At 36.5% G+C, this 27440-nt stretch overlaps 2 protein-coding genes across 2 annotated transcripts in view; one reads left to right on the forward strand and one right to left on the reverse strand.

The window, feature by feature from the left end:
* The window catches only part of LOC117563580 (roundabout homolog 2), a 51210-nt gene extending 38961 nt beyond the window's left edge, over positions 1 to 12249 (reverse strand). The window contains 1 exon segment of the mRNA XM_034241966.2: positions 11986 to 12249. Coding sequence (XP_034097857.1) covers positions 11986 to 12103 — 118 coding nt within the window. The 5' untranslated portion in view covers positions 12104 to 12249.
* The window catches only part of LOC117565600 (probable multidrug resistance-associated protein lethal(2)03659), a 145985-nt gene that overhangs the window by 12691 nt on the left and 105854 nt on the right, over positions 1 to 27440 (forward strand). The gene's annotated exons all lie outside the window — the stretch shown is intronic.

A 27440-nucleotide genomic window follows, 5' to 3' on the forward strand; every position in this document is an offset into this window, starting at 1 on the left:
TATAATTTAATCACATTATGTGCAACGCATCATTTGTCGCAGTTACTATAAATTAATCATATTAGTGATCGGCTCAATAGAGAGCAAAATGTCAGCCAGTATATTCATCAAATTTCTTGTCAAATTAGTTACTCTATTCAAAAGCTATGTTTGAATTATTAATCTCGAAAAATCTTTATTGATTTTGCTGATGCCTTGATTAGAAATTTTAGAATTCTTGTTTACACACCATATCTTTCATTTTAAGCTATACAAATCTCTCAGAGTATTATATTCTCTGCGTATGTTCTTATTCTTGTTTTCTCTATGTAATAAATTATCTGTTAAAATATCCATCTTATTCTTGATAAAGTAGACGACGTGCTTGGAAGCTGTGATTGGTTTTTTATCTAATTATATAAACTGAAAATATGTTCAATAATTTTACTAATAGTAATTCTAAATTATTTACTCTCTTTATAAGAGCTCCTTCTATATTATTGTTAAATATATTAGAGTATGTTTCTATATGTATGTTAGATATATTGAAATGTCTATCTATATGGTCATCCATTTGTTGATCAATTAGTTCTGAATTCAACAATTATTCTTTCATCGGTCCTTCTTTATTTTGACTAGATAGTAATATGTCTGCCTTAATGTCTTTCCATTAACTTCTTGATAAATTATTGCCTTTGGTTTGAAGCCTTAATTGAGTTATTATTAAAACTCTTAAATCATTCTTCTTTTTACTGCTGAAATAATTGTGATTACTAGTTTGCTTAAAATATATTTCTCAGTTATCTGTTAGAGTATTTCACTTCCCACATTCCTTGCTAACTTTTCTCTGCTTTTTTTCAATGTTTCATTTCAAGTTTTTTTTCTTTTTTTGGTAAGCTCAAACAAAGTTCTCCCACCCATGAAGCAGGCTCAGACACGAAACTCACACACTTAGGCCGCTGGCAGTGCGTCGTCTCTCTGTCTGTCTGTCGTGTCTGTGTAGTAAATTGAATTTCTCACCTGAATGCATTGACATGTCTGCATGTGTAATTATCGTTATCGATATCGCGTATACGCACAGTTAGAGACTGGCCCTTGGCTGAGCATGTAATGGAGGGAGGAGGGCGTATGGCACATTTAACCCTCGTTAAGCAAAATCGAAATTAACGCTTTATGTGTATTTAGTTCATGTGAAAAAGGACACTTTTTAAGGCTTCCCCGATTCAGTTTTGGCTTTGCCTTTGCCTATGAAGTTATTAAAAGTAAATTAGGGTTGACTGTAACCAGCTAACGAAACCCGAACCAGTTGTCATCGTTGACTGTGTGTGTGTGGGTGCGGGCAACGCTTGTTTTGGCTGCCTCTCCCTTTGATTGCTGGTTGCTTGTCACCAGCTACTGTCCTTTCCCCTTTCCCCTCTTCTGCTGCTGCCCTTTACAACTTGCACCCACTTTGTAAGGGTTGCGTGCCTTTCACGCGTTTTGCTTTCGCTTTTGTTGTTGCTTAGTCTGTGTTGGGCATTTGTTGTTGTGCTCGTTGTTGTTGTTGTTATTGTTTTTGTTGCTGTAGTTGTTGCTAACTTAATTGTCAACATGGGAATTTTTAAGCTCAACAACAACTTGCATAGTTTAGCTGATAGACGACTAGAAGTATGCTTACATGTGTGTAGTTTGGAGAGTGTGTGTGTGTGTGTGCTGGGTGTTTATGTCTGGGATTTATGTCGAAAAGTTTCAATTATTTTCAGATTTGTTTAATTACGCATGCATAGCGTCTGCCTACAACAGCACTCCAAAACAACAACAATGAGACGAAGACAACAACAAATTGATTTTTAAGTGTTTGCGACTAGAGCGTTGTTTGTCAATCAACTCTTAATTAAGGACGTCGCAACTTGCATGCGGCAAACAAACTTCAAGTATGCAAACTCTCTCAAACCCTCCAATGACAGACTATGTGATATCATAACTCAAGTGAGGATGAGAAAAACCCATCAAAAGTAGTTGCTATGATGATTAAGTATATCTTGGAAAGCGAAGAAGAAGAAGAAACTTTCTAATAGAAATTATTGCTTTCTAATAGTATATATTATAATTGTATTCATATGCTATAACAAAATTTTAAGTTTTACATTCAAAATATTAAAAAAAAATGTTTTCTGTCTAGAAAATATATTTGGTAATAATATTTGCATTGCACAAATATGTTTGTTAATCATAAAATGAAGAATTAATTTCCTATGAAATAAATTTTAATTATCACATTTAAAATATTTTAAAATTTTTTATTTGTCTTTACAAATTCAACTTTCATAATCAATAATTTTCTGAATCTCTGCTTTTGTCTCCTACTCTTAAAGGATCGTAGATTCTGTAGAGAACGTATAGAGAACTTTAACTTTAACTTTTATTATCTTACTATAAAGTGATCAGAGATTCCGGAACATCGTAAATACCTCTTCTAATGTAATTTATAGAGCATTTCGCCTAGGTAAACTATGTCGCTATGCACACACATTAACACACTCACATACAAATGCAAATGCCTCTTCAAATCGGCCGCAAAACTGTCGCAAATATGTTAACACACGTCTGGTAGGCGCAACATATACAGAGACACACACACATACTGAAATTTACAAACACAACCACACACACACACATACACACCTTTGAAGTGCAACAGCCGCGAGCAAAGTTGAAAAGTGCGCTTGTTAACATTCCTTAATTGCTGTTGTTGTTGTTCCTCTGCCGTGAGGCATGAACCGAGGGAATGAAGAGAGGGAGAGAGGAGAACGAGGAGCGAGGAGCGAGGGGTAGCAACAAGGATGTCGACAAGGACGACAATGACGAGTGCAATTATACAAAAACTACTTAGGCGCGCATCCTGCCTGGCAGGCAGAGAAGACGCAAACGCAGACACGACTCGTCTCAACTCAACTCGAATGAATTCAACTCGAGTCGAGTCGAGTTGAGTCGACAGGACTCAGGACTCCTTCTGCTGCTGGCGTTGCAGCTCCTGCGCAACAAAATTGAAAGAAAATTCACTTTCGTGTTGTAAATTTGTAAACATCCTTGAAAAAATAGCTAAAGGCAGACTTGAAGTTGAATTGTTTGGGGGTGACAACTAGAAAGGACTACGACACAGTACGAAATGCAGGGGAGCAAGGAGTAAGGCAAAATGAGGAACGGAAAAGAGGCTGCTGATGACAGCCGCAATGCAATTTGCAGTGCATCTTTTCTATTATTATCATGCTCAGCACGGGGCAGAACACAACTGAAGCACTTTGCCAATTACCAATGGTAGCCAGGCAGGACTCAGCGCCAGACGCCAGAAGTGATCTAAGGACGAGGCATCTTCTTATCGGTGGCCCTCATTGATGGCCAACAACATTTGTCATTAAGTCAATAAGCGCATTGTGCTTAAATGTACATAAAATAAAGCCAGGAGCTCCGAGCTGCTTCTCTGAATGCCATTAAATTGGGAGAACGAGCGAACGAGGACCTCAGGTCTTTTATGTATGTGCTCATGTGTTTTTTTCCCCCGATGTAGAGGACAACAAAGCCGATTTATGCCCAATTGGATTTGCTGCTAAGAGCCACAATTCATGTTTTTATGACCGGATGCCTATTAGGGCCTCTCAACGTTGCGAATTGCCGACGCTTTTTTTAATAAATATAAAATGTCCTGTCCGAAAAAAAATACAAACATAACACAAAGAGAGATGAGAATAAAGAAGAGAAAAGGTAACTCAAAGCACACACAAAGCAGCAAAATGCTTAGCATTGATAAGCGTCTTGACTTCGAAAGGAGAAAGAAAGAGAAGGTCAGCTGTGTTGTCCTTAAACAGGATACGGTCGAAGTCCAGTCCAAAGTCGAAGTCCATTCATAAAGTACGGAAAGCATATCGTCTTTGGATGCTCATTCATTTCATTTGATTTGCTTGTTAAAAAGCTCAAGTTTTATGGCCATTTCTTTTCTTTTCTTTCATTCTTTCGGGCCCGACTCGGTCCAACAAGTCCCCAGCCATATCGATTCGCAGATAGTCCAGCAGAAAGTTTACTACAAAAAGAGGAGTGGAAGCGAGGGAGAGACTTGACAATCTGCTGGCTTGGCATTTGGGTGGCGTTCATCATCGCCTCTGCTGACGTTGATAAATTATTCACGGCTCTCTGGGACAACAGCTGAGCCCATCAAACTAGGACTACTTTAACCCAGGCAACGGGTAACGGGAAACATGAGCAACAAATGGCACAAAAAAGGAAGAAGAAAAAGTGTTGCGCGGCGTTTGAGGCGTCACTTTTTGGCCTTGCCGAGATTTTTGCGGCTCAAAAGGCAATGAGTTGGCAAAAATTATGACTCGTCGGCGTAAAGTCATAAAAATATATACACAATATATGTATACACAAAGACACACTTATATACAATAGAGGCAGAGCAAGAGGAAGAGACTGGGAGTAAAGGGTTAACAAAATGGGTTTTGCGTCATGGCATTTAAAATTTAAGTGCCTCAGTTGTTGCCTCGGTTGTCTCGCTGCTAGCGTCGTAGATGGAACGTTAAAGGCATAGTTAAAGCTCTTTGGGGGCTCGCTGTGTATTTTGTGGAGCGAGACTACAATTTTAGTACAGTTTTTAATATTTAAAATTGCCTAAAAAGATGAGGCGGCAAATAGGGAACTGCAGCGTTGGGAAATGGGGAAATGTTGGAGAGAAAAAAATAGTAGAAAAAATTTAAAAGAAACTGCATATATAATATTATAACATAAGATTTAAATACAGACTATAAAATATTCTCCTTTAAAAATGTTTATTATATCAAAATTAAATAATGGAATATAGAAGGTTGGGTAAAACTTAAAGGAAAAGAAACTGCAACTATTACAGCATTTTTAACACAGAAATTTAATAGACAGTATAAAAAAGTGAGATATCCTTCAATCATGTTGAATAAAAGCACAACCGTGCGGTATTATTCATAAAATATACCGAATAATATACCATAAAATTACTAAAATATAGCGAGGGCTATATTTGGTACTTAAATGATAAGTACTACACTCGAAATATACCATAGATTGTTAGTCAAAGTAGCTTTAAATATATCCTAAAAATTAAAATTCTAAAATATACTGAAGACTATATTTGGTATATCGTTGAAGCTCTACATTTGAAATGTACCATAGAGGTCAAAATATACAATATTTTTAGCCAAAGCAGCCTGTTATATACATTTTCTGTCAGTACTAAGTTATTAGCGGGTCCAAAAATAAAGCTCTAAATAACATCATTATTTTGTGCTTCTGGTAATAAAAATATTTCCGTATTTCTCGCTAAACTTCTTTTCGGCATTAAAGCAGCTTTTATTTGAGAACAACTCGAACGACTTTAATGCCCGGAAAAACTATATTTACATTTTTGATTGCAATTTGCTCTATTTACTCAGCGACAAGTTTTGCTGCAATATTCTTTCTGGTAAAATCATAACCTACATTTAACATTTGTTTTTATTTTTGTGCTGAAAACTCAGCTGCTTGCAAAAGCTGCTTACTGCCAAAGCCCTTGCAATTTCCCACTGAATTGACAACTTTGACATAATTGACTGCAAGCGAAACGAACGAACGAACGAAAGGAGAAGAGAGAAGCGTAGCGAAATGATGTAAAATAAAATCATAACAACTCATAAACACCGCAAGTCCTTGAGCAGCCTTTAAGAGAGTGTACAAAATTGTGTACGTATAATAAAAATTAAAAACCGCACTTCGCAATAATGAGAAGCGCGAGTCAAAGGCGACAAGGATGACGACGCTGACGACGAAGCTGATGACGACGTTGACGATGACGTTGACAGTGTTCTGACTATTTTTATAACAATTTCATAATATATTTTTTAGCATATTTTTTTCTTGCTTCGTCGCTGTTCTCGCTGTCTGCTCTCTTAATGCTATGCTGTGCCCCTCATCTTCATTAGCACATTAAAATGTCAATGACACTTTGGAGCGGGGGCGTTTGCTTGACGTTCGTTTGCATAGCTCAAGGGTCGAAAGGGTAAGCATTTGAAAAATTCGCGAGAAATGCGAGCAAGTGCCAACAACCAGCATCAGACTCAAACTCAGTCTCTTTCTCTCTGCCTCATCAGCTGCCCCGAGATACTGACGGCGTCTCTTCGATACTCCTCCAGACATTTGCGTCCGGCCTCCCCCTCGCGGCATACTTAACCCGAGCCTCAGTCTCGGTCTCGGTCTCAGACCCAGACACGGACTGTCCGTCGGTCACTCAATGCTTTATGATTGCTCTGGCGCCAGGGTCGCCGCAATAAGAACAACGATGAAAAACAACAAAAAAAAAAAATAATAATAAAGAAGGAGTGAAATGCCAAAGTTGCCATAAAAAAATATGCTCAACACTTGTTTATGTCCGAGTTGCTCCTGCGGTTGTTGTTGTTGCTTTTGTCTCGGCCATTTTCAAGTTATTTCGCAACATTTCAATGAGGCATATTAAATATGATATGCTCTATAAGCAATTTAAAATTGGCTGTCATCAACTTTTATAAATCTGAGCTAATAAAAATGCACAAATTGTGTGTGTAAAATATTAAGTGTTGAGCGAGGAAAATTATAAATTTGTTGTATATTTATTGAATATTGTAAAATCATGCAAATTTTATATTTCTTAATTTTAATTCGATTTGTTAGGTTTTAAATACATTTTCTATAATAATTTTTGCGGTATTGATTTTGAAATATATTAAATTAATACGAAAAATACTAGAAATATACCAAAAGCTATATGTAGCATATGCATATAGACACTACATTCAAAATATACCTTTAGTTAAAAATATATTAGAAAGTAGGTGTTTTTTGCCCATACAAAAGTATTTCTTAAATAAGTTATAAAATTTTTATTTAATTAGGAATCTTAAATAATAAAGTTATTATTGTATGTACCAAAAGTCATCGCTCTATATCTTTAAAATAATCATTTGCTTCGACTCTTCTCAAAGCGTATCCTCATTCAATTCCCAAGTTTCAATTATGTTTTCAAAGTTAACTGCAAAGTGTATCAACACTTCGACTGTTTTAATTATGTTTAATGTTTTTCCTTACGTTTTTTATTTTGAACTTTACTTTGGCGCCGTATTCGCTTTTTTGTACCATTTCTGAGGCACTTTAAACTTTTGATAGCCGTGTTGCGCCTCGGCAGCTGCTTCAGCAAAATTTACTAGCTCAATTCATTAAGCGCAATTGGTCGTTGTTTTTCTAGCTGTTGCTTGATGATGTTGCTTTTGCTGTTGTTGGCCTAGTTTTGCGCATAATGCCATGAAATATGTTTTCATGTGGCAAGCATACCATTTGTATGTGTGTGTGTGTGTAGCACACACACAAAGGCTCAGGCTCAGCGGGTAATCATGTCAAGCTGTGCCCGGATTAGCGCAACAGCAACAGCAAATGCTGTTGATAAGCATTGTCGACGTTGTAGCTATTGTGTTGTTGTTGTTCTCGCTGTTATTATAGACGGAGGTCGAAGTGTGAGTTGAAATCGAGGAGAAATCACTTAATTAAGTTAATCAAAATTTTGCCATTATTTGAGGCAACAATCGATTCTCCGAGTCTCCTGCATGACCAGCTGCATGTGGCTTTGTTTATTTGTTTACTCACACACACACACACATACTGCACACACACTGTCATAAAAGATACGTTAGATAAATAAATAAATGTCTCTCTATGCCTAATGATTTGTTTGTTTAAGGACATGTGTATTTATGTGCATTTTGTGTGTCTCTCTATGTGTTTATGTGTTTGAGTATTTATGTTATTTGTATTATGACAGGCAATCCGATTGCTGCAGAAATTAATTAAAATTTTGCCAATGTCTCTCTCTATGATTCGATACAGTCTGATTGCCCCGAAGGCAAAGCAATTTCATTTTTGTTCCTCAAATTGATACTCAATTAAATGGAGACGCATCTCACAGGCAACTAAATTAAAGTTCGACATAATAAACTGCATTTGATTTATGTATAATTCGAATGCGTACACTAATTATTCCTAAAACAAAATTCCACAATTTTGCTTGGCTGCATTTCTGCCAAGATTTATCAACAACAGTTGAGGACAAATCTGAAGTAAATTATTAAATTTTTGCTAAGCTTAATGCATTAGTAGCTTAAAGATTTAAAGATCTGAATTTCAATTTGAAAAACCTGCCGCACATCAATCAAACATAATCTATTATAATCGTCTTACCCTTTTTTTTTGTCTTCTAGTTATTTTTCATATTTGCAAATCTAATAAACGGCAAAAAGCTCATTTCAATTAGTTGAACTGCCAGCAAATAATGGTTGCCAAGTAATTTTGAAAGTACGGATACCTTTTCTTGATATAATTTCGCATTTAGTCTCAATTAAGTAGGAACACACACAAAGGGAAAATACTCGGAGCAGCAGCAGGTTGAATTGCTGGTCATTATTTGCCAGGACCGAGGAAACCCTTTTGGCTAAGTCGAGTCTTAAAGGCAAACATTGTCTTGGCCATATAAAATAATTTCAAACCCTTTTTTTCTGCACTAATTTAACGCACCAAAGAGCACAGCCCATGTTAACATATACTAAAGTAGCCAAAATAGATAGCAAAGGAAAGGGAAGGGAAGGGACGGATGATGATGATGGGGGTAAGATAACTGTCTGGGGCACATTGATACCGGCGGGCAACATTTCATGCCACTTATCAAAGGCAACAATTTAGGTTAAATACTCATTAATATTCCGGTCTGCGAAAGTTTTTGCCAAATAAATTTATGCCCGACGCTTTTGGCCGCCAGGCGCAAGACAGCAACAAATATAAATATAGAGAGGCGCACACGCACTCACACAGAGCAGAAGAGGAAGATAGCAATACACACACACACACCCACACACGCACACACATACAAATTAATTTTGTTCTGTGGGCCAACGAGTCGTATGAGCGCTATGTTGCTGTCTGTGTTTTCGTTCTGTTTGCGTTCCGTATTTGTTTGCATTGCTTTTGCTTTAGCCTACTTTTTTTCCTTTTGGTAGTCGACCAAACAACAGCTGAGCCCTCAGTTCATGCAATGAAAATGATAATTGGCCCAGTGCTTCCCAATGCCGAATGAATAATTTATAAATTAAGGCTAAAGAAAAGGCTGAAACTTTGGCAACCAAAGTAAAAACAAAAGTTGCCAGCAAAAAAATAAGTAAACAAAGTAAAGGAAGTAAAGTATTTAATTTGTTTTATTTGATGCTACACCAATACAACACATTCACATTGAATCGCTGCGCGTTGCTGCCACTAAAATGCCAATAAATTTTGCAATGTTGCCCAACAAAAATTTATTGCATACTTTCCAGCGCGTCGCGTCACATGTGTGTGTGTGTATGAAAGCGATTTTTTTTGCTCCTTTCGAATGTTCTGTGTGTGGATTTATTTATTTACTGCTTCGTGGCGAAATTTTTCCGTGCGCTGATAAAAATTTTGACATGGCAAACGAGCCGCGGAGGAAGAAGCTACCCAACAAAATGACAGGATATTATTCAATTGAATTCGTTTACATGCATCAAACTACATAATAATAAAAGAGCCCTTAACCAAAAAACGAGACAAAATGACAAGAGATAACAAGTGGATGAAAAGTTCGGGGAATGCGGGTCGACCGAGAGATACCCTAGAAAGGGAATTTGAAAGTATCAACTACCGAAAGTTGCTCATTTCACTATTTTTACACGGTATTAAAGTGCAAAAATTTGAGCAGAGATAAAGTAGCAAAAGCTCTCAAATTAAATAAAATATAATACAGCATGTAGTATATTGCTTTGTGCCACATACATACATACTTATATACATATATTGTATGATATATCTTTTGTAATATTTGCGGTAAAACGCTTTTGTTTTATGTCGCTTCGTTTCCGTTTTGCGCCAATTTCGTTTCGTTTCATTTTTGAGGGTCGCCATTTACATGGCCTCTTATTGTTTTTCGGGTAACATTCTCATTCATTTTTTGTGCGGGGGGCTTATTAAATGCGCATATTTTATGCAACAGTCCAAAAAAGCGAACAAACAAGAACAAAAAACGAAAAACCGAAATTGCAAAGAAAGATATGAGAGCGAGAGCTACAGGAACTCATTCATAATTTGCTTTGGCCTCGGGGCTCTAACTCTGACTCTCTTCTTTTTCGAATACTATATATTTCATGCTCTTCTTCTTTCATTCTTTTTTGCCTAATTTGTTTGGGTTGTTAGGCAGCAACTAGGGAGCAGCTGTAGTGAAGGGAAGAGGGATGGGGAGGGGAAGGGGGAGAGTAGTCTGGGGAGTCACTGTGCGGAAATTGTTTTGTGGCTGGCAAAAGTTTTCGTATGAAAACCAAGCAAATAAGTTTATTTGAGCGAAAGTAAATGAGAGTTAAGTGAAACTTAACTATGAGATATATTCAAGCAGAGAACATACATTCATATATGTACATATATATTTGCTAAGCTAAAGGCGGTTAATCAATGCATTAACTCATAACTAGTTCAAGTAACTAAAGCACTCTTTTGACGCCAGATACTTTGGCAAATGTTGCAAACGTGACCAGGGAATTTGTGCTAAGAAATTTAATAAGTTGAGCTGAGAATACATAGAGAATATATATTTTATAAAATAGGAATGAGTTTAAAATTCTAGTTAGCGTATCAGCTATACTTTTTCCATTCGTTATTACTATTATTTCTATTATTGAATTATATATTTCTATATAGTCTTATTCAATTTTTATTGAGCTAGAAATGTGTAAAGGTGACGCAGAAATTGGGAGGCAAAAATTTATGAGAAATTGAGTTCAGAATATTGAAATATCTAATATTCAATTGTTTATTAAAGCAACTGAATTAAAAATTCTTTTATTGTATAGGATATTTATTTTTATTATTTTTATATTATTAATATTATTATTTATGGTAGTTACATAATGGAAATATTTCAGATAGTTATTTTTTCAGTTTTTTTTGTTGTAGTAAGCTTGAGATTTGTGAAGGCTTTAACGCCTATTATATCAGAAAACTCGTTTTTACATTAGAAAATTCTTGTTTATATATATTAAAATATTGTTTTCATTTTTCAAATATTGAATTGGCTTCAAAAAAAATAGAGTAAACTTAAGCAATATTACTTTACTAATGTGATATGCATTTCTAGAGTGAATGACTTCACTTATTTCTATAGAACTATTTCCCAACTCAACTGAAATAACAACAGCTTAGCTTAAACTTAATTTGTCTAACTATCAGCAATACACAAGCAATAGAAATATTTTCAAGATGTCTCAGCTTAACCTACATTTGTTATTTTTTATCAGCGGTATTGAAGCAACTGAAGTATTTCCTTAGTCAACTTAATTATCAACTCCTCAGACATGGGAGAGAAGCACTCGGAAATGCTTCAACTCTCGATGCTGCTTAATACAGCTAAATACTTGAGAATACATTCGAACTGTTGTTGCTGAGTGCTCGACAACAAAACACCTGGCACTTGGGCACCTTTAACATTTCACATTTGAGTCGCAACATCAATAATAAAAGAGAGAGAGAAGGGAAAATAAAAAGCATTTGGATTTGTATTCAAAAGTTTTTCTTACTCGAATTCCGAAACTTTTCCGCCCGCAAATACTCGTACGTGTGGCAAGTACACAAACACACACTTTAGGTCAGCCGCTCTGTTGCCTCAGCTAAATGCGCCTCATTACAGAGAGAGTGTGTGTGTGCGTGTGTGTGTGAGTATATAATAAATACTCATATTACATGTGTGGATTCTGAGCCACGTTTTCTATGGCACGAGTATTTGCAACAGCCGCAGCGGCAGCACTTGAACAAATCCTAGAAAACTGCACTTCAGCAGCAGCAGCAGCAGCTGCACAAACAGAGTGCAACACGCACACACACAGAGATGGGGGTGTATAAAAAGGAAGAAGAAGGAGGCGCAAAAAGGACTCGCGCGTGATATGGACTTACCTTGTGCATACGTCCACTTCAGCAGGAAAACGATGAATACGAAACGTAAATCCATTTTACAATTTTTTACAGTATTTCGACTTGAGATAAAATGGCTAAAAAAGCGTTGCAAAAGCATTTATTTGCTTGCTACACACACATACACTCCGATACACACACACACACACGCAGGCACAAAAGGATTGCTGCTGCTGTGAGGATTTCTTTTCTACTTTTTCTTCTTTCTTTCTTTACTTTTTTGTAGTATTCGTTTTCGGTACTATTCGTATTCGTATTCGCTTTCGTATTTGATTGCAAGTTTTCTGCTGCTGCAACTTTGGGCCCGGCTTTAGACAGCGCTCAGCATTACACACATACACTCGCACACTCTCATACACACACACTACGATAGAGTTGCCGTTGCACACATGTTGCGAGATTTGTGTGTTGGCAGCAAACAGTCGCTGAGCTTGAAAGCAGCCACTTTGCTTAAATGCTTCCGTTTCCGTTTGCTTTTGCGTTTCCGTTTGCCACCAAAATGTTGCGCGGCATCAGCATCGTTCTTGCCACCAGGTGGCCACAGCTTGTCTCGAGCATTGTGCTTCGTGTGCCACGCATTTGTTGCCAAAGCACTCGCAAACAATTAAATTAAAACCGAGTTTTTTCCTCTTTGCTGTCTCCAATCGAATTGAACCGCACCGGCAACACACTCCCAACACTGTTTTGTTTATGTTTGTGGCAAGTAGCAAGTGGCAAGTGGCTGTGGCAAAGTGGCGACAAATTTTGTTGTTGAAACACGCGCGACGCGCTGCTGCAAAGCGTTTAAACCGTTGGCGGCAGTAACCAAAACTCAACTGAATTGCTTGGTCGAAGTTCCTCGTTGTCTGTGCCACAGCCAACGGCCAACAGTTTACAGCTACGCCTCCCTTTGACCCTCTTCCCATCCTCTTTCTTGCAACAGTGGTGAGTTTTTCCCTTCGGCTGTTGCCTGTGCACTCGGCAAATTTCACATGGATTCGTGCTTCGGGTTTTCGGAGTAACGAGCCGAGCGAAATTCCTGCAGGCAACACACAAATCAGCTGTTTGTAACTCCCTCAAGCTCAGTAACACTTTATGCTTATTTATTACTGCACGTAAATAAGTTATTTTTAGACACTTATTTTAAGTAAATAATTAAACTAATAAACAATTAATGGATTTTCTTATTTATATATTTGCAGTGTTCTCTCTAATCTGCTCCAAAATAATTGTTTTTAATTTGGTAAGTCCCTTCTTATCATTGCTTCAATATACTGCTACTTGCCACGTTTTGTTTATTATCAGTTGAGAGTGTGTGTGTGTGTGTGTGTTTGCATGTGTGTGGCATAAACAACATTTGTTGCTGAATCTCTAGACTGCCGGCAAAAATGTTGAGTTTGCGCATTCGCATTATTCGGAGTTCGGTAAATTCCGCTGCTCCCAGGCGCTGACATTTGTGTTTGACTGAGAGACTGAGAGAATTTGTTGGTAGAGAGCGAGAGAATGTTTTCGAAAAGTAACGAGTGGAATTTCAAATATTTGCCAACGCAAAAACCGTTAGATGCCAATGCATGCAAATTGGCGCAAGCAACGAAAATGTTTGCAGTAGAAATCAGATTCGTTTTGATGACGTTTAACATACTAAATGCCGATATTATACTAAAAAGTATCGAAACAGTTAGCTTACATTTGATTCTAAAAAAGCAAGGGAATATTTTACAGCTTAATCAATTCGAATTACAAATTAGTCAAGGAAGTTTTTACAGTCTTAATCAATTGACTTTCAACAATGTTCGTTTGGAATTTTGTATCTTAAAAAATCATTACTAGTTACGAATTTTTCGACTTATAAAAAAAAGGTATTTAAGTAAACTTTAATCACATTACTTAAATGTGCGTACTTCTCAAATTCACTAATGAAATGAATTAAGGAAAAATGTTAAAAAATTTGTCGAGTGTGAGATTATTTTAATGTTAAACCTCGAATTTGTGATTTTCTAATTAACTTTATTTTCACATTTGAGCAAAACATTGCTTTCTTTTATGTGGAAATATAAACAAAGTAAAAAAGTCGAGTGTGCTCGACTGTGACATACCCGCACCCATTTTAAATAAAAATCAAAATAGTGCGGTATTAATTTTAAAATATAGTAAATTAATATAACGCAAAATATACTAAACGCATTGCAAGCTCTATATTTGATATATTGATGTCGTACTACATTTGAAATATACTAACAACTTTATTTGGTATATTGCTGATATACCAGATTGTCAGATTGTCAGTCAAAGCAACTAAACCTCGTTGTTTTTTTTCCTTAAAAAAGTATTTATTAAATATCTTAAAAATGTATTTTATTTTAATTTAGGAAATTAAATTGGCTGATACAATTTAGGTGATTTAAATCGTACATTATCTTGAAAAGTCCAATGAATTCTTCGTTAAAGTATAAAAATGCCGTCTTAGAATGCACTTTTTATGTAGAAAGCCGTTTTAGATCCCTTTTAGCAGCTTCTCTTGCAATGCGTCGTTCTCAGTTTGCACAGCCCACATCATTGGCCCAGTTAATTGAGAACTAATGTCATTTACATTGAGCAGCACAATTAAAATTAGCCCCAGTTGCCTGCGGTTGCAATTCTGCAAGCCACCAAGTCACCCCATTGAAAAACCATTTACCCCCTCCCCCCACTTACCCGTCTCAACGATGCCATTGTATAGTATGAAGCAGTTAATCAGTTCGTCCGACTCGGACTTGCAGCTATATAAACAACAATTAAAATGTTACAAATTGCACGTACAAACATCCTTCAAAGATCCTTCCATGGTCTATTTTCTATTCTGGCATTGATAACAAAAGGCGGCGGTTGGAGGAGGAGGAGAAGGAGAAGGTGGTTGCTATTGTTTCATTCTCTCTTGATTTTTTTTTTTGCTTGTTTTCTTCAATTATTTCCGATTATTGCAGGTAGAGACTTGAAATCCACGTTAATTGCTATTTTACCAAGCTTTTCGCCCCCACCCCCCCATTCAAGACTTTAAAGTGGGCGAGTGTGTGTGAAAGAAAGAAAATAACAACCTGAGGTCAGGAACTGATTTTCCATTCGTCTTTCTGCTGCTCTAATGCAGCTCAGCTTTTGCTTTCCTTTCGCTGCGAGGGGAAGAAGCAATGCGACAAGCTAGAGAAAAATTACACTAGACGTCGACCCAGTAAAGTAAGTTGAAGGCGGAGGCGGAGGCGGGCGTGGGGGGAAAGTAGGAAGTTGGATGATAAACTGCAATCGAAGGACGTTGACTGAATGATAAATTATACTTGACAATGGCCACTGGTAGTGTGTGTGTATGTGTGCGCGTGGGTCGAGTCCTTGGAAGTCCTTTTGCTCACACGCAGCTGCAAGTTGGTCAGCGAACTTGGCGTGTGCGTTGTCTGTCATAAGTTTACTTTTAATACAAAAGTTTTTCGCACTGTTGAAAAGTGATCACAATGATAATTACACAAGCGTAACAGTAGGTGGCACATACCCTCCCCTCCCGTCCCCCACACTTCTTACGACGCAAGATTTATGGGCGCATGTGGTCAGATAAGCAGAGGGAGAAAAAGTGGAAGACACAGTCCGCAGTGCATAGAACTCAAGTATGGAGGGCGGCATCATCATCATCATCGTTCTCGAGTGTCGAGCGCCGAGTGTGTTTCTGTCAGTCGACCTCTGACTGAGTTGAGGCGTAAAGAGAGGAAAAGGGAAGAGAGAGAGAGAGCATGACGGGGGTGCTGGGATAATTATGATGGTTGCTGCTGTGTCTGACTCGAGCCTTAGCCCAGTTTTCACTCATTAAGGATATCCGTGCAGGAAAACAATGCCAAACTCGAAACTTGGCTGCGAGACACACAAAAGCCGTTACAATATTACCGAAGCCCAGCCCCTCTCTCCTCTCCCCGTCACACCCACACACACAGTGCCACAATTTCCAACGCCTCCATTTCATGGAGCTGGCTTTTAATGCATTTAGTGGCTGCGGTTTTTGCGCTCACTGTGTTTGCTCTTTGGCGCGCCAGAACAACAACCGAAGCAGCACACAAAACAAAAACAATACAAATTTATATATTTGCAAGCCCTCTCTCTCTCCCTCTTCCCTCTCTGCTGCTCTTTGTATATCTTTGTTTATCGCCGGTTTGTTGCACCCTCAGCCTCAGGCACAGTTTGCTGCATTCTTTGTCTGAGCTCTGAGCCAGAGAACTTGAGCGCACTCCGCACGGAAGTTCCGGATACGCAGCGCACTGCGGGCTGCAGAAAACTTGTGCTCCGCGGGCATCAACCAAAAGGGAAACACCCTCTGAAGGGAATATGGAATGATAAGGCGAAGGGGGAAAAGTGTTAATTCGTTTGCTTTGCATTTTCTTTTCGGGGCATAATTTTATTTGATTCATTCGGGCTTTCCGAATTAAAAGTTGGCATTCAAATTAACTTGAGCCGGGGGTTAACAAATTAAATCCACAAAACTTGCAAGGTTCTTCAAAAACCAAATTAAAACTACACTTCACGAGTGCTGTGTACTTAACCAATATAAATTTCGTCAGAAAAATAAACTACATACAACTTGTAACGAGATTTTTAAGTAAAGAAGTATAAGATTTTATGTAAAGCAGAAGAAATAATATAATAGAGGAAAAGCTTGAAGATAGGAATTTAAATTAAGTTTTATTTATTAAATCTCAACTTTCAAGTTTATTTATTAACAAAAAATAGAAACGAATTTTCTAAGATATACTAATATATATTATGAAAAGGCTTCTTTAAATTCAAGCCAAAACTGTCATAATATGAAGCAACTAAATTTAATTAGGAAATATCTTCAAGGTGGGAATTTAGTTGAATTGAAAATCTTTTATCATATCTCATAAATTTAAGAAAGTCTTCTAGTACGGTGTATTCAAAATGACGCAATCTGAAGCACATAAATTTGATTTATTAAATGTTAAATTAAATGTTCTTCATAGACAAATTTAAAATTACACTTCACAATTTTCAAAAAATAACAACTTCTGCCACTTCTTTAAAAATAAATTTCTTTGTTTCTAACCATAACATTTTATACAATACAAAACTATTTTGCTTGCTGTAAAAACTTGTATTTAATATCTGCAATGAAATGCGAATTTAATCCGATTTTACATCTTTCACTGTCGCCATAAATTCAAGTTAATTCTCCGTACTTGTATTTAAACTGTCGTAATCTGCAGCAACTAAATTTTGATTTATTACCAATTGAATAAGTTTGAAAGCGGACGGAGAAAAGGGTTAACGACTCAGCTCAAGCTGATGAAGCAAGGAAGCACAAAGTTTACTTTAAAAGCATGCCACATAAATCTAAATAGTTTGTCCAAAGTGTAGCAACAAAATGTGCAAATATTATAAAGAAAATCAGCAAACAAAAGAAACTCATAATTCAAATGCAAATACGAAAGAGAGAAAAACAAATGCAAAGGTTTCGAGGGTGATTGATTGCAGTAGAAGTGTAATTGAATGGCCACAAGAAGCGAAAGTTTTCACTTTTTTACCAGACAAGTCTGGCATTGTGTGATGGAAAAGCGGAAAGTGCAGAAAAGCATAAACAGACAGACAGAGAAGACATCTCGGGGTGAGGGTCAAATGCAAATGTATATTCAATGTGGCATTAAAAATGCAACGATGTGCGAGCAGCTGAGCAGCTGAGACAATGCTGCAAATCATAAAAATCCAAATTGCTAGACATAAAAGTGGGGAGACATACAAATACAATATCTTATCCGAGGGGGTAGCTTCAGTCAGTGTGGCAAAGCCATTGAGCTGAGCCACTTAGCTGCAACAAATCGGCAAATAAGTGGAAAATATTGCAGGCCACAAATTGCTAACATTTCGCCTTTTGTGGCACTTCTTATCTGTCGAGGTTGCAGCAGACAGCAGTAAGCAGCAAGCGGAATTGTCTTGGCATTCTTGGCTGGAAAGCAATTCGATGACCTCTTTAAATATTAATACGCGTCTTCTGATTGCACTGGGAATTGTGATTGACTTTTTAGACCTCGTACGACAGTCGAACAGTCGACAGTCTACACACACCCTTGAACTACCCTCGCGCCAACCCCTCGCTAAATGCTCTTCGGTACTCCCCTCTCTGAACTCTGCTTCCTTACCATGTATGGGGATTGTACAAACAATTCAACCGGTGGCTGGTCCCCAGGAGATTTTCACTTGCCTAGCGCAAAACTTTGCACTTGAAAATGTCTTTTGGCAAAAGTTTTTCGAAAGTTGCCACAAAACTTTTTTTTCTTGTTTTGTTTTTCCTCATCTCTTGCCCTCTCTCTCTCTCTCTCTCTCTCTCTCTCTCTCTCTTTGACTTTGGCTTTAAAACAAATACATGTCGAGAGTGCGGCCATATTTTATTTATTTGACAGCATTCGTTCTAGAACTTCCATTTAACATCATCCAATTAAAACAGCAGCAGCACACGTTTGTCCAGAGTTCTTGCTCATCGCATATGCAGAGCGAGAGTCAAGCACAGAAAACTGAACCAATTGGCCACGTTTTCCAATTCTCATTCTCATTTTGTTGCCCTCAATCAAGCCAATAAATTGTGCAGTGCAACAAAACAAATCAAATGCAAAAATCAACAGAAAAAAAAAAAATATAATATTGATAAAAATAACACGGATCGCAGCGAGCAATTAAATGTTAATTTATTGAAATCAATGCAAAATTAGTTGGCAATAAACTGCAAAATTGTCATTTATATGCGTTGCGTGATTAAGTGAAAATATTGCCAGTAGTCGACTTGCAGTTATTCTATTAATTGCATTTTATTTTATAGAATTTTAAATATCGAGAGATTTAAGAAATTTTTAATTTCAACTAGAAATATTTTTCAATAAAGAAATATAAAATAAAATATTTATTTTTTCAATAAATAATACAAAAAATATTAATATAAAAAGATTAATATAAATTAGTTAAATTAGAATTTTGAATATCAAGAGTTTAGAAATTTATTTTCAACTATAATAAGTTTACCATTACAAGTGTATTTCTAAATTATTTTTCACAAATAATAAGAAAAAAGAAGATGTAATAAATAAAATTCCACTTCTTTGTCATAGAAGACTCAGAAGTTAACAGGCAAAAATGTCAATAATGCGTATACGTAATATTTATTCATTTAGCATAACAGTGTTTGCATATCATATTTCAATATTAACAAACTGATTTCTTAACGCATGATGAATACGTATTAAAGCTGGTAAAGTTTTCCCTTAATTTGTATCTCGCTTTTCCTGGATTTTCTCTTAAGTCCAACTTATAATTATCTCCGAAAATTGCTTTAATTTGAGAGCATTTTCTATTTATTTTTAATTAAATCGTCTTGGACTCTCTTTAATATTTTTTGGCGCCTGCATTATATTTTGGGAAGTTTCTTTTTGTTTTATTTCAAGGGTTGCTAAATGAACATTAGCTAGAAAAAGCTGTAACTGTTCTCGTTGTCGTTGTAGTTGTAGTTGGAGAATCCGCCGGATTGTGTGTCTGCTTCTCTGGATGGTACTTCAAATTTGTTTGTTGGGGGCTCTTTCGCTGGCGTCTGTCTCCAAAATGCCCATGCCAATGACTCACACGAGTTTTATGCCCACTTAATAGTTTTGTTTGTGCCTTGGGGTTGAGCCAGGCAAATGACTAACCAAATTGTGAAGATGCTCGGCTCGCAAGTGCTCCGTAATTTATGGGCGGCAGCGTCAAAAGGCAGACGGTTGGCTACTTGACAAGCGCACACAAATAACCCCTGACACACACACACATACACACACACGCATTGTATACAACCTTTTGGTATGTGTTTAGGTTTAAATTATATTAAACTGCCAACGTGGCATGTGTCCCATTTCAAAAACAAAATGCTCTCTCGCTCTCTCTAGCAACTTGACTCCTTTTTATACCCGCTACCCATAGGGTAGAAGGGTATTATAACTTTGTGCCGGCAGGAAATGTATGTAACAGGTAGAAGGAGGCATCTCCGACCCTATAAAGTATATATATTCTTGATCAGCGTCAACAGCCGAGACGATATAGCCATGTCCGTCTGTCCGTCTGTGTGTCTGTCCGTCTGTCCGTATGAACACCTAGATCTCAGAGACTATAAGAGATAGAGCTATAATTTTTTTTCGACAGCATTTGTTATGTTTGCACGCAGATCAAGTTTGTTTCAAATTTTTGCCACGCCCACTTCCGCCCCCGCAAATCAAAAAAATCGAATAACAAGCGTAAATTTAAAGCTAGAGCTGCGAATTTTGGTATACTATAATTACTATAGTAGTTATGATTCCTGAAAATTTGGTTGCGATCAGATAAAAATTGTCGAAGTTATTTAGGAAATACTTTTGTATGGGCAAAAACGCCTACTTACTAGGGCTCTTAGTTGATTTGGCCGACAATCTGGTACATTGTGCCGTCTATGGTATATTTTGAATGGTGTGCTGTATCGATATACCAAACATACCATTTGGTATATTTTTAGTATTTTTTAGTATTTTCGGTATATTTTGAAAATAATACCGCAATATTTTGCCCTTATTAAAAATGGGTAGCGGGTATCTCACAGTCGAGCACACTCGACTTTAACTTTCTTACTTGTTCTAACTAGTTTAAATGAGCAAATGTTGCACGAATTTAGGTTCTAGTTGCGGTTATCTGTCGAAATTGTTTTCATAATGGCACCTCATAGACTACTACAACGTGGGCGGTTTTGAGCCAAAAGAAATCCTATGTCCTCTGTTCTCTGTTCTCTGTTCTACCATCGAAACGAAAACAAAATGCACATTTATCATGAACACATTCCACCTCTCTCCCTCTCTCAAACTAGCCCAGCTCAAAGTCAGGCATTTACATTTAGTGCATTGAAAATGTCAAAAGTTGGAGCGCACAAAAGTTTCAACACTTTTGCCCAAATATTAGCCCGCACTCCCTGCCCTCTATTCTTCTTCTTCACTCTCCACTTTGGAGCGTAACTGCGACCCCAGCGGGTAGTCTAATTTAAATTGGTTTGTTTTGTCTGTGGCCATTGCGCTTTTTTACAAGTCCCCAACAATTACGACTCCTGAACGCTACCGTTTGTTTAATGCTCTTTGCTAAGGGTATTTTCAATATGTGGCGACAGATGTGTTAACGGTTTTTAAATGTAATTTAGATACATTTTTATACACATATTTATGATATGAGTATGAGGTTTGGCCCAAATGAATTTTTACTGTATTGGTTTAACTACTTAATAAATAAAAATCTAAAAAGAAAAGAAAAAAACATTTGTGTAGTATTTATCCAAAAAACCTCCCACCTATGAAAAAAAATATAGTTAAAAATATAGTAGTAATGGAATTAGGAATTAATTTAAAACGACAAACGAAATTATGAATGATTAAAAAAAAATTTATTGAAAAGTATTTAAAATTAATAATTTTACAATTATTATGGTTTAATAAAATATAAATGCAATATAGAATGTGTTAAAAGTGTAGCACTTAGTAACTTTGGTATATTTCGTACTCTATTATATTTTAAATATACTATTACATTAATATACCAAATATAGCATTTGGTATATTTTAAAGGTGGCACTATTCCAATATACCAAATGCATTTCTTGGTATATTTCAGTATTTTTTAAGTATTTTGATTTGGTATATTTTAAAATAATAAGCCACTGTTTTGTTTTTATTTATAATGGGTAGCTTGTCTCTCTTTCGTAATTGTTTAAATTAATTAAAAATCCTTGTAAGAGCAACCAATATTCGTCTATTTGAATAGATACATTTCTATTTTGCAATGGATGCGTTGCCGTAAAAGTTTTTACTGCTCGAGGGAGTTGCCGCTTGGTCACACCGGGGGCCAAGTGGATGAAAGTGCGCGCCACAGAGAGAGGGAGAAGGGGAAAGGCAAAGGGGAAGAGGAAGGTAAATGGTAAATGCTAACGTTTACTACAACGAGCAAACCAACTCGTCGTATGTGCAATTGTACAATTCATTTTTTGACTACGTCGAGTGAAATTAAAATGCTTGTTTTCACTTTATGCAAATTTTCTTAAAAATAAAAACGAGAAAAATCGTGGCAGGGGGCAAGGGGCAAAGCGAGAAGCATCATAAAAATAAAAATTGAAGAGGGCAAATGAGTAGATGCGATGCGCAGGATTTACAGGATTCAACGGATGACGTTCCGAGTGCCCAAACATTAAACAAGAAAACAGCAGCGCAGCAAAGTAAAAAGTAAAAAAAAAATAAAAAATAAAGAAAGCAGTCGGGCAAATAAAATGACGCGTATTTACGTTTGGGAATATGTAAATAAGAGTCCGTTGTATTTATTTCCTTTAGCAGCGTCTTTTTTCCATTTTCCCGACTTGCAATCTTTTCCCTTCATTTTTTCGCGTCGTATTTTGGGATCCTCTCGAGGCTTACAAGCTATTAAAATGTCGCTGCAAGTACTTAACTGCTTGATGTTGTCAATTTAAATTAAAACCTCTGCCGCAAAAGTTGCAACCAGACAGACACATTCAGAGACATAAGCTACTCTATATGAAGTCTCCCTTTCTCAGATATTTTTGACACCTCGCGCCTATGCTTAACACATTGCTGACTGACAGCCAAGAAGCTGTTTTGCGTGTGTGGGGCAAATGGATATTTCATTAGCGAATGTGTGGATTAGCAGCAGCAAAACTTTTTGTTTATGTCTGCTTTGTTCATATGCAAATAAGCGCAAAGGGTCCCCCCTTTGTACAATATGTGCGCATGGGGAAATCAAAAATGTTTTGGCTACAAAATTTAGTAGCAGACAAAGCAATTAAGTTTGTGCAACAACTTGACAACCATTAGCGTAATATGCTTAACTTCAAAATATAAAGTATAAATACTATAGTATATTTTAATGCTATAGTATATTTTAATGCTGCAATTGTGAATGGAAAAAAATCCTCTTAAAGACTGCGCACAAAGCTCGCAACTTGAAGCTGTCAACAACTGCGCATTGTTTGTGTGTCTCTCTATGATTCTGTATTCTCTGTTCTGTGTGTGTGTGTTTGTGGTGTAATAAGCGAGGCGGCTCAAAGCATTTTAGTGCACACACACACATACGCAGACACAGAGCATAAAAGCACAGCTCGCACGTGCTTTGATTTTCTAAATAATTGCAATGACGATGGTAACGTGTGCCAACAACAACTAAAATCAAAAGAAAATGGAATGGAGATAGAGCAGGGAAAAAAGGAAGCCGCGAGGCACATGATAATATTAATAATAGTGGTAATAATCATACGCACTGTGTGACAGCAGCACAAGAAATCGTCGCGTTTAATATGATTAATGCTGTGCAGACTGGCAAAATATTTACACGTCGCCACAGCGACAAACGACAAGCGACAAGGCTGCTTTTTAAGACATTGCGATGCATTCCGACATTCACTTTCCACCAACTTTCGCACATGTTCTGGCAATAATTTATTAATTTTTGAAATCAAATTATTATGAAATCTTAGCTTTTTTTACCCCTTTCTTTTTTTGTGCAGAACTTTTCTGCGAATTTATGGCATGAAATTGAACTGAATTGTAGCGCAAAAGTTTGCTCAGCCAACAAAAATTCAATGAACCACGAAATTTGCCTGACAATTAAACAGCTTGAGACGATCGGAGAAGAAGAGCAAAGAAAAAAATGTTGAAAGATTCTTACATGATAGTAAAGGAAAAAGTTTTTGTGTGCGCCAATTCGAAAGTTACGACTGTGGCGCCTCAAACTTATGCAACGAATTTCTCTCCCATAAAAGAAGCAATCGAAAGTTTTGGCAAGCTTTTGCAATTGCTCAGCCAAAGGCAGACGAGAACTAACACTGCGCTCTCTGTACCAAAAGGTAGAAGCAACAACATCAAGCAAAAAGTGCATTGTATATTTATGCCTTTTGGCTGCCGACGCAGCAGCAAAAAAAAAAAAAACATGATGAAGAATTCAAAAACGAGAAGCGAAACTAAAAACGAACCAATGGCAAAATGCAGCAGTGCAGAAATTAAAGAATAATATTTTCTTAGGGCCACAGCCGAAATGCAGGCAAGCGGTAAACCAAAAAATGCAAAGCAAAAAGGAAAAGGAAAAGCAAAACAAACTAACTTACATATGACGAATAGTGAGTACACTACGTGAGGAGATTTATAAGAAATATTAAGAATAAAGATATGGCCTAAAAAACAAAGAAATTAATTAATAATAACAAAAATTGGAGATTAGCAAAATTATAGAAAATATATAGTTTAAAGATATTCCCTTAAAGATTATGACATTTTCATTGATGCCACTTCGAATTTAATCAAAATATAATTGATTAAACAAATTTAAATTGAGACGTAAAGTAAAATATAGCTGGAAAATGCAAGATTTTTACAGTGCCATTTTTTTAGATTATATCAAACTATATTCAATTTATTCACATAATTTACACAATTTATGATATCATCAGAATGCAATAAATGAAATAAGAAATAGGGGAGAAGAAGTAACTTAAATTTCTTGAATAATAGAAAGTATGTAGCTGAAAAATTGTGATATTTGTAGTGAAATTAAGATTAAATCAAAACATTAAAGACTAAATGAATTTAATTTGAGAAATAATTGATAGTAAAAGATAACTTAAAAATGTATTATATGGTATGTACAGATTATATCACAGACTAAACCACTAAAAGTTTTAGAATATAATATATGTAGTATAAGGAAATTGCTTAAATTGTATTGCTTTTGAAGTAGTACAATAAATAATCTAGAAAAATATGCCGTTACATATGCCACTTCCTAGTGCAAGATACCAATTGGTAAGTGTATGTATAAATCCACATTGCAGTAGAAAAAACATCAACAGCGCCGCGACTGAAATAGAAGTCTTTAAAAACGCATAAATTGTGTGGATAGTGTGAGTTCTTCTTCTTCTTCTTCGTGTTCCACCTCCACCAATTTCTCAATTTCAGCAGCATTCAGGTTGACATTGCACAGAGGGTTGTTTGATGTCTGCGCTAGGGCAACACTCCTCCCACCTCCCACCACCTACCTCCACTTTCTATCTCTCCCTCCACCGCTCTTTGCACATCTTTAAGTGTTATTCTTTGGGAACTAACCCTTGTTAGAAATACGATATGTTTACTTAAGTTACGCCATCAGAGGGCATCAGGTAGATAGAAGCTGCTGTCAGGATGAGTTTTTGACAGACAGTTGACAGTGTTTTTGTTTTACGCCAAAGGAGGAAGGAATTGGAGACTGAATAAGCCATAAATGGGATGATTGCATTTAAAATAAATACGAATAAATAACTGCTGCAACGAGGCAATAAATCTGCATGTGCAACTAAATGACGACAATGCTGCAGCAGAAACATCCACAGCAACAGCAACAACAACAACAACAACAATTGCATCATCAAGTCGTGACATTTGACAAATGAGCCATACCTCAACAAACCCCCACTCTCCACTCCCCCACTCACTCCCACTTCGCTCTTGCACCCCTCGGCACATTTGGCAAAGTAAAATATTGCAATGGCAGCAGACGAACACACACGTACGCACACTCACACATACACACACAGACGCACATGCAAATTGAAGGTACATCAAATGGGTGTAACAAAAGCAAAAGCCAGCACAGCAAAAGAGATGGAGTCAGGTCTCGGGACTCGGGACTCGAGACTCCTGATCCCATCCTCCAACACGGATTTTCAGCAATTTCCAGAGTCTGCATTCGAATCAGCAAAGTCAGCAGCGTCGCCCCCAAGGCAGCATCGCCTCCTCCTTCCTTTACTTTTATTTTTTTGTCGTATGGCAAATTGTCAGCGCTGTCGTAATTTTTAAGTTAAAAAATTGTTAAAAATTTTCATAGCATTCATTATGCCACGGCCCGAACTGCCTGCCTGCAACTGCCACTCACTCACTCAGAGTCTCCCAGTCACAGTCGCAGTCAGAGTCACAAACTCTCTGTGTTGAGGAGTCAGTGTTGGAGCCGTCTGCGTGTTGCACAATAATTTATTGCCGCACAATTGCAGCTGCCACACATTCCAATGCACTTGACGCGCCCCTTTTATCCGGCGGTGCGCGTCTGGAATGAGCTTTGCCCTCAGCGTTTTGCATAGAGTGAGAAGCGAGTTGCTAGAGTTGCTGGATGAGGAAGTAGAAGAGGTTGCAGGATCAGCTTGAACTGTTAGTGCACCCGCGGTGCTTGTAAAATTCGCATATAAAGCGCGCATTTTGGCAGCGCGAAAAGCAAAACTATGCAAAGTACTTTACATTTGCTCACTACCTTTAGAAATCAGATTTAGCAGTTGCCTTTAGACTGTGGGCAAACTTTATAGTAAATATTATTATTATATATTATTATTTGTGTGGATGTTTTTGAAGAATTTAGCAAAAATCATTATTATATATTATTATTTGTTGGATGTTTTTGAAGAATTTAACAAATTATTATTACATATTAATATTTGCGTGGATTTTTTGTCCCAAGTTTATTTTGTCAAGGCATTTTTCCTTTTTGTATACCTTGATACAATAAATTTAGCACTAGGCTTAAATTTGTAGGTTAAGTAAAAAGATAATTAATTGGTCAAATATGACAGAAAATATTATTATACCAGTTTATTCTATAATTGTTGACCCGATTTAAGAATTTAATGCCATTTTGTTTTGAATGCCATTTTTAATATAGATTTTTGATCCTAAAAATTTGATAATTGGCTTTGAATTGTCGATAAAGGCAAAACATTTATTAACGTCCAAGTTTCCATTTAAGAATTTCTATTTTGAGATGAATTTTTATATAGATTTTTCATATATCATAGATAACAAGAGAGCGAAGACTTGACTTTAGGTAGGTTCAACAAATATAGTATTTAGTATTCTATAACAGAATCAGTCTATAATTTAAGTTTTGTAAAAAGTTTAGTAACTTGCAAATATGTTATAAAGAAAATATTATTATTGTTTACAAAAGTTATCAATCAATTAATATTGTCATGCTGCAGATATTTATGATAAGTGCTTACTTCTCTTGATAATCTAATAATAGAGTTATTTTAATTTAGTTCTTTATATTCTTAAAAATAAATTATCTGTTATCAATCGTATCTTTTAGTTGCCAAAACCACAAATATCGATTAAAATCAAAAGACTTACAAACATCAATCGCATCAAAATTGCTGCGAATACAATTGTATACAATCTGCGGCATACTTTTAAGTACACTTTTCTCTTGAGATCTATCTAATACTACAATTCTTTCACTTTAGTTCCAATATTTTTTTAAAAAGTAGTGAAATACCTGTTTTATTAGTCGTATCTTCAAGTTAGCAAAACCACAAATATCGATTAGAATCACAAGATTCGCATCAGTCGCAACAGAATTGATGCGAAAAGTGTCAATTACAGTAAATG

The sequence above is a fragment of the Drosophila albomicans genome, chromosome 2L (genome assembly GCF_009650485.2).
Source record: "Drosophila albomicans strain 15112-1751.03 chromosome 2L, ASM965048v2, whole genome shotgun sequence".
NCBI lineage: Eukaryota > Metazoa > Arthropoda > Insecta > Diptera > Drosophilidae > Drosophila > Drosophila albomicans.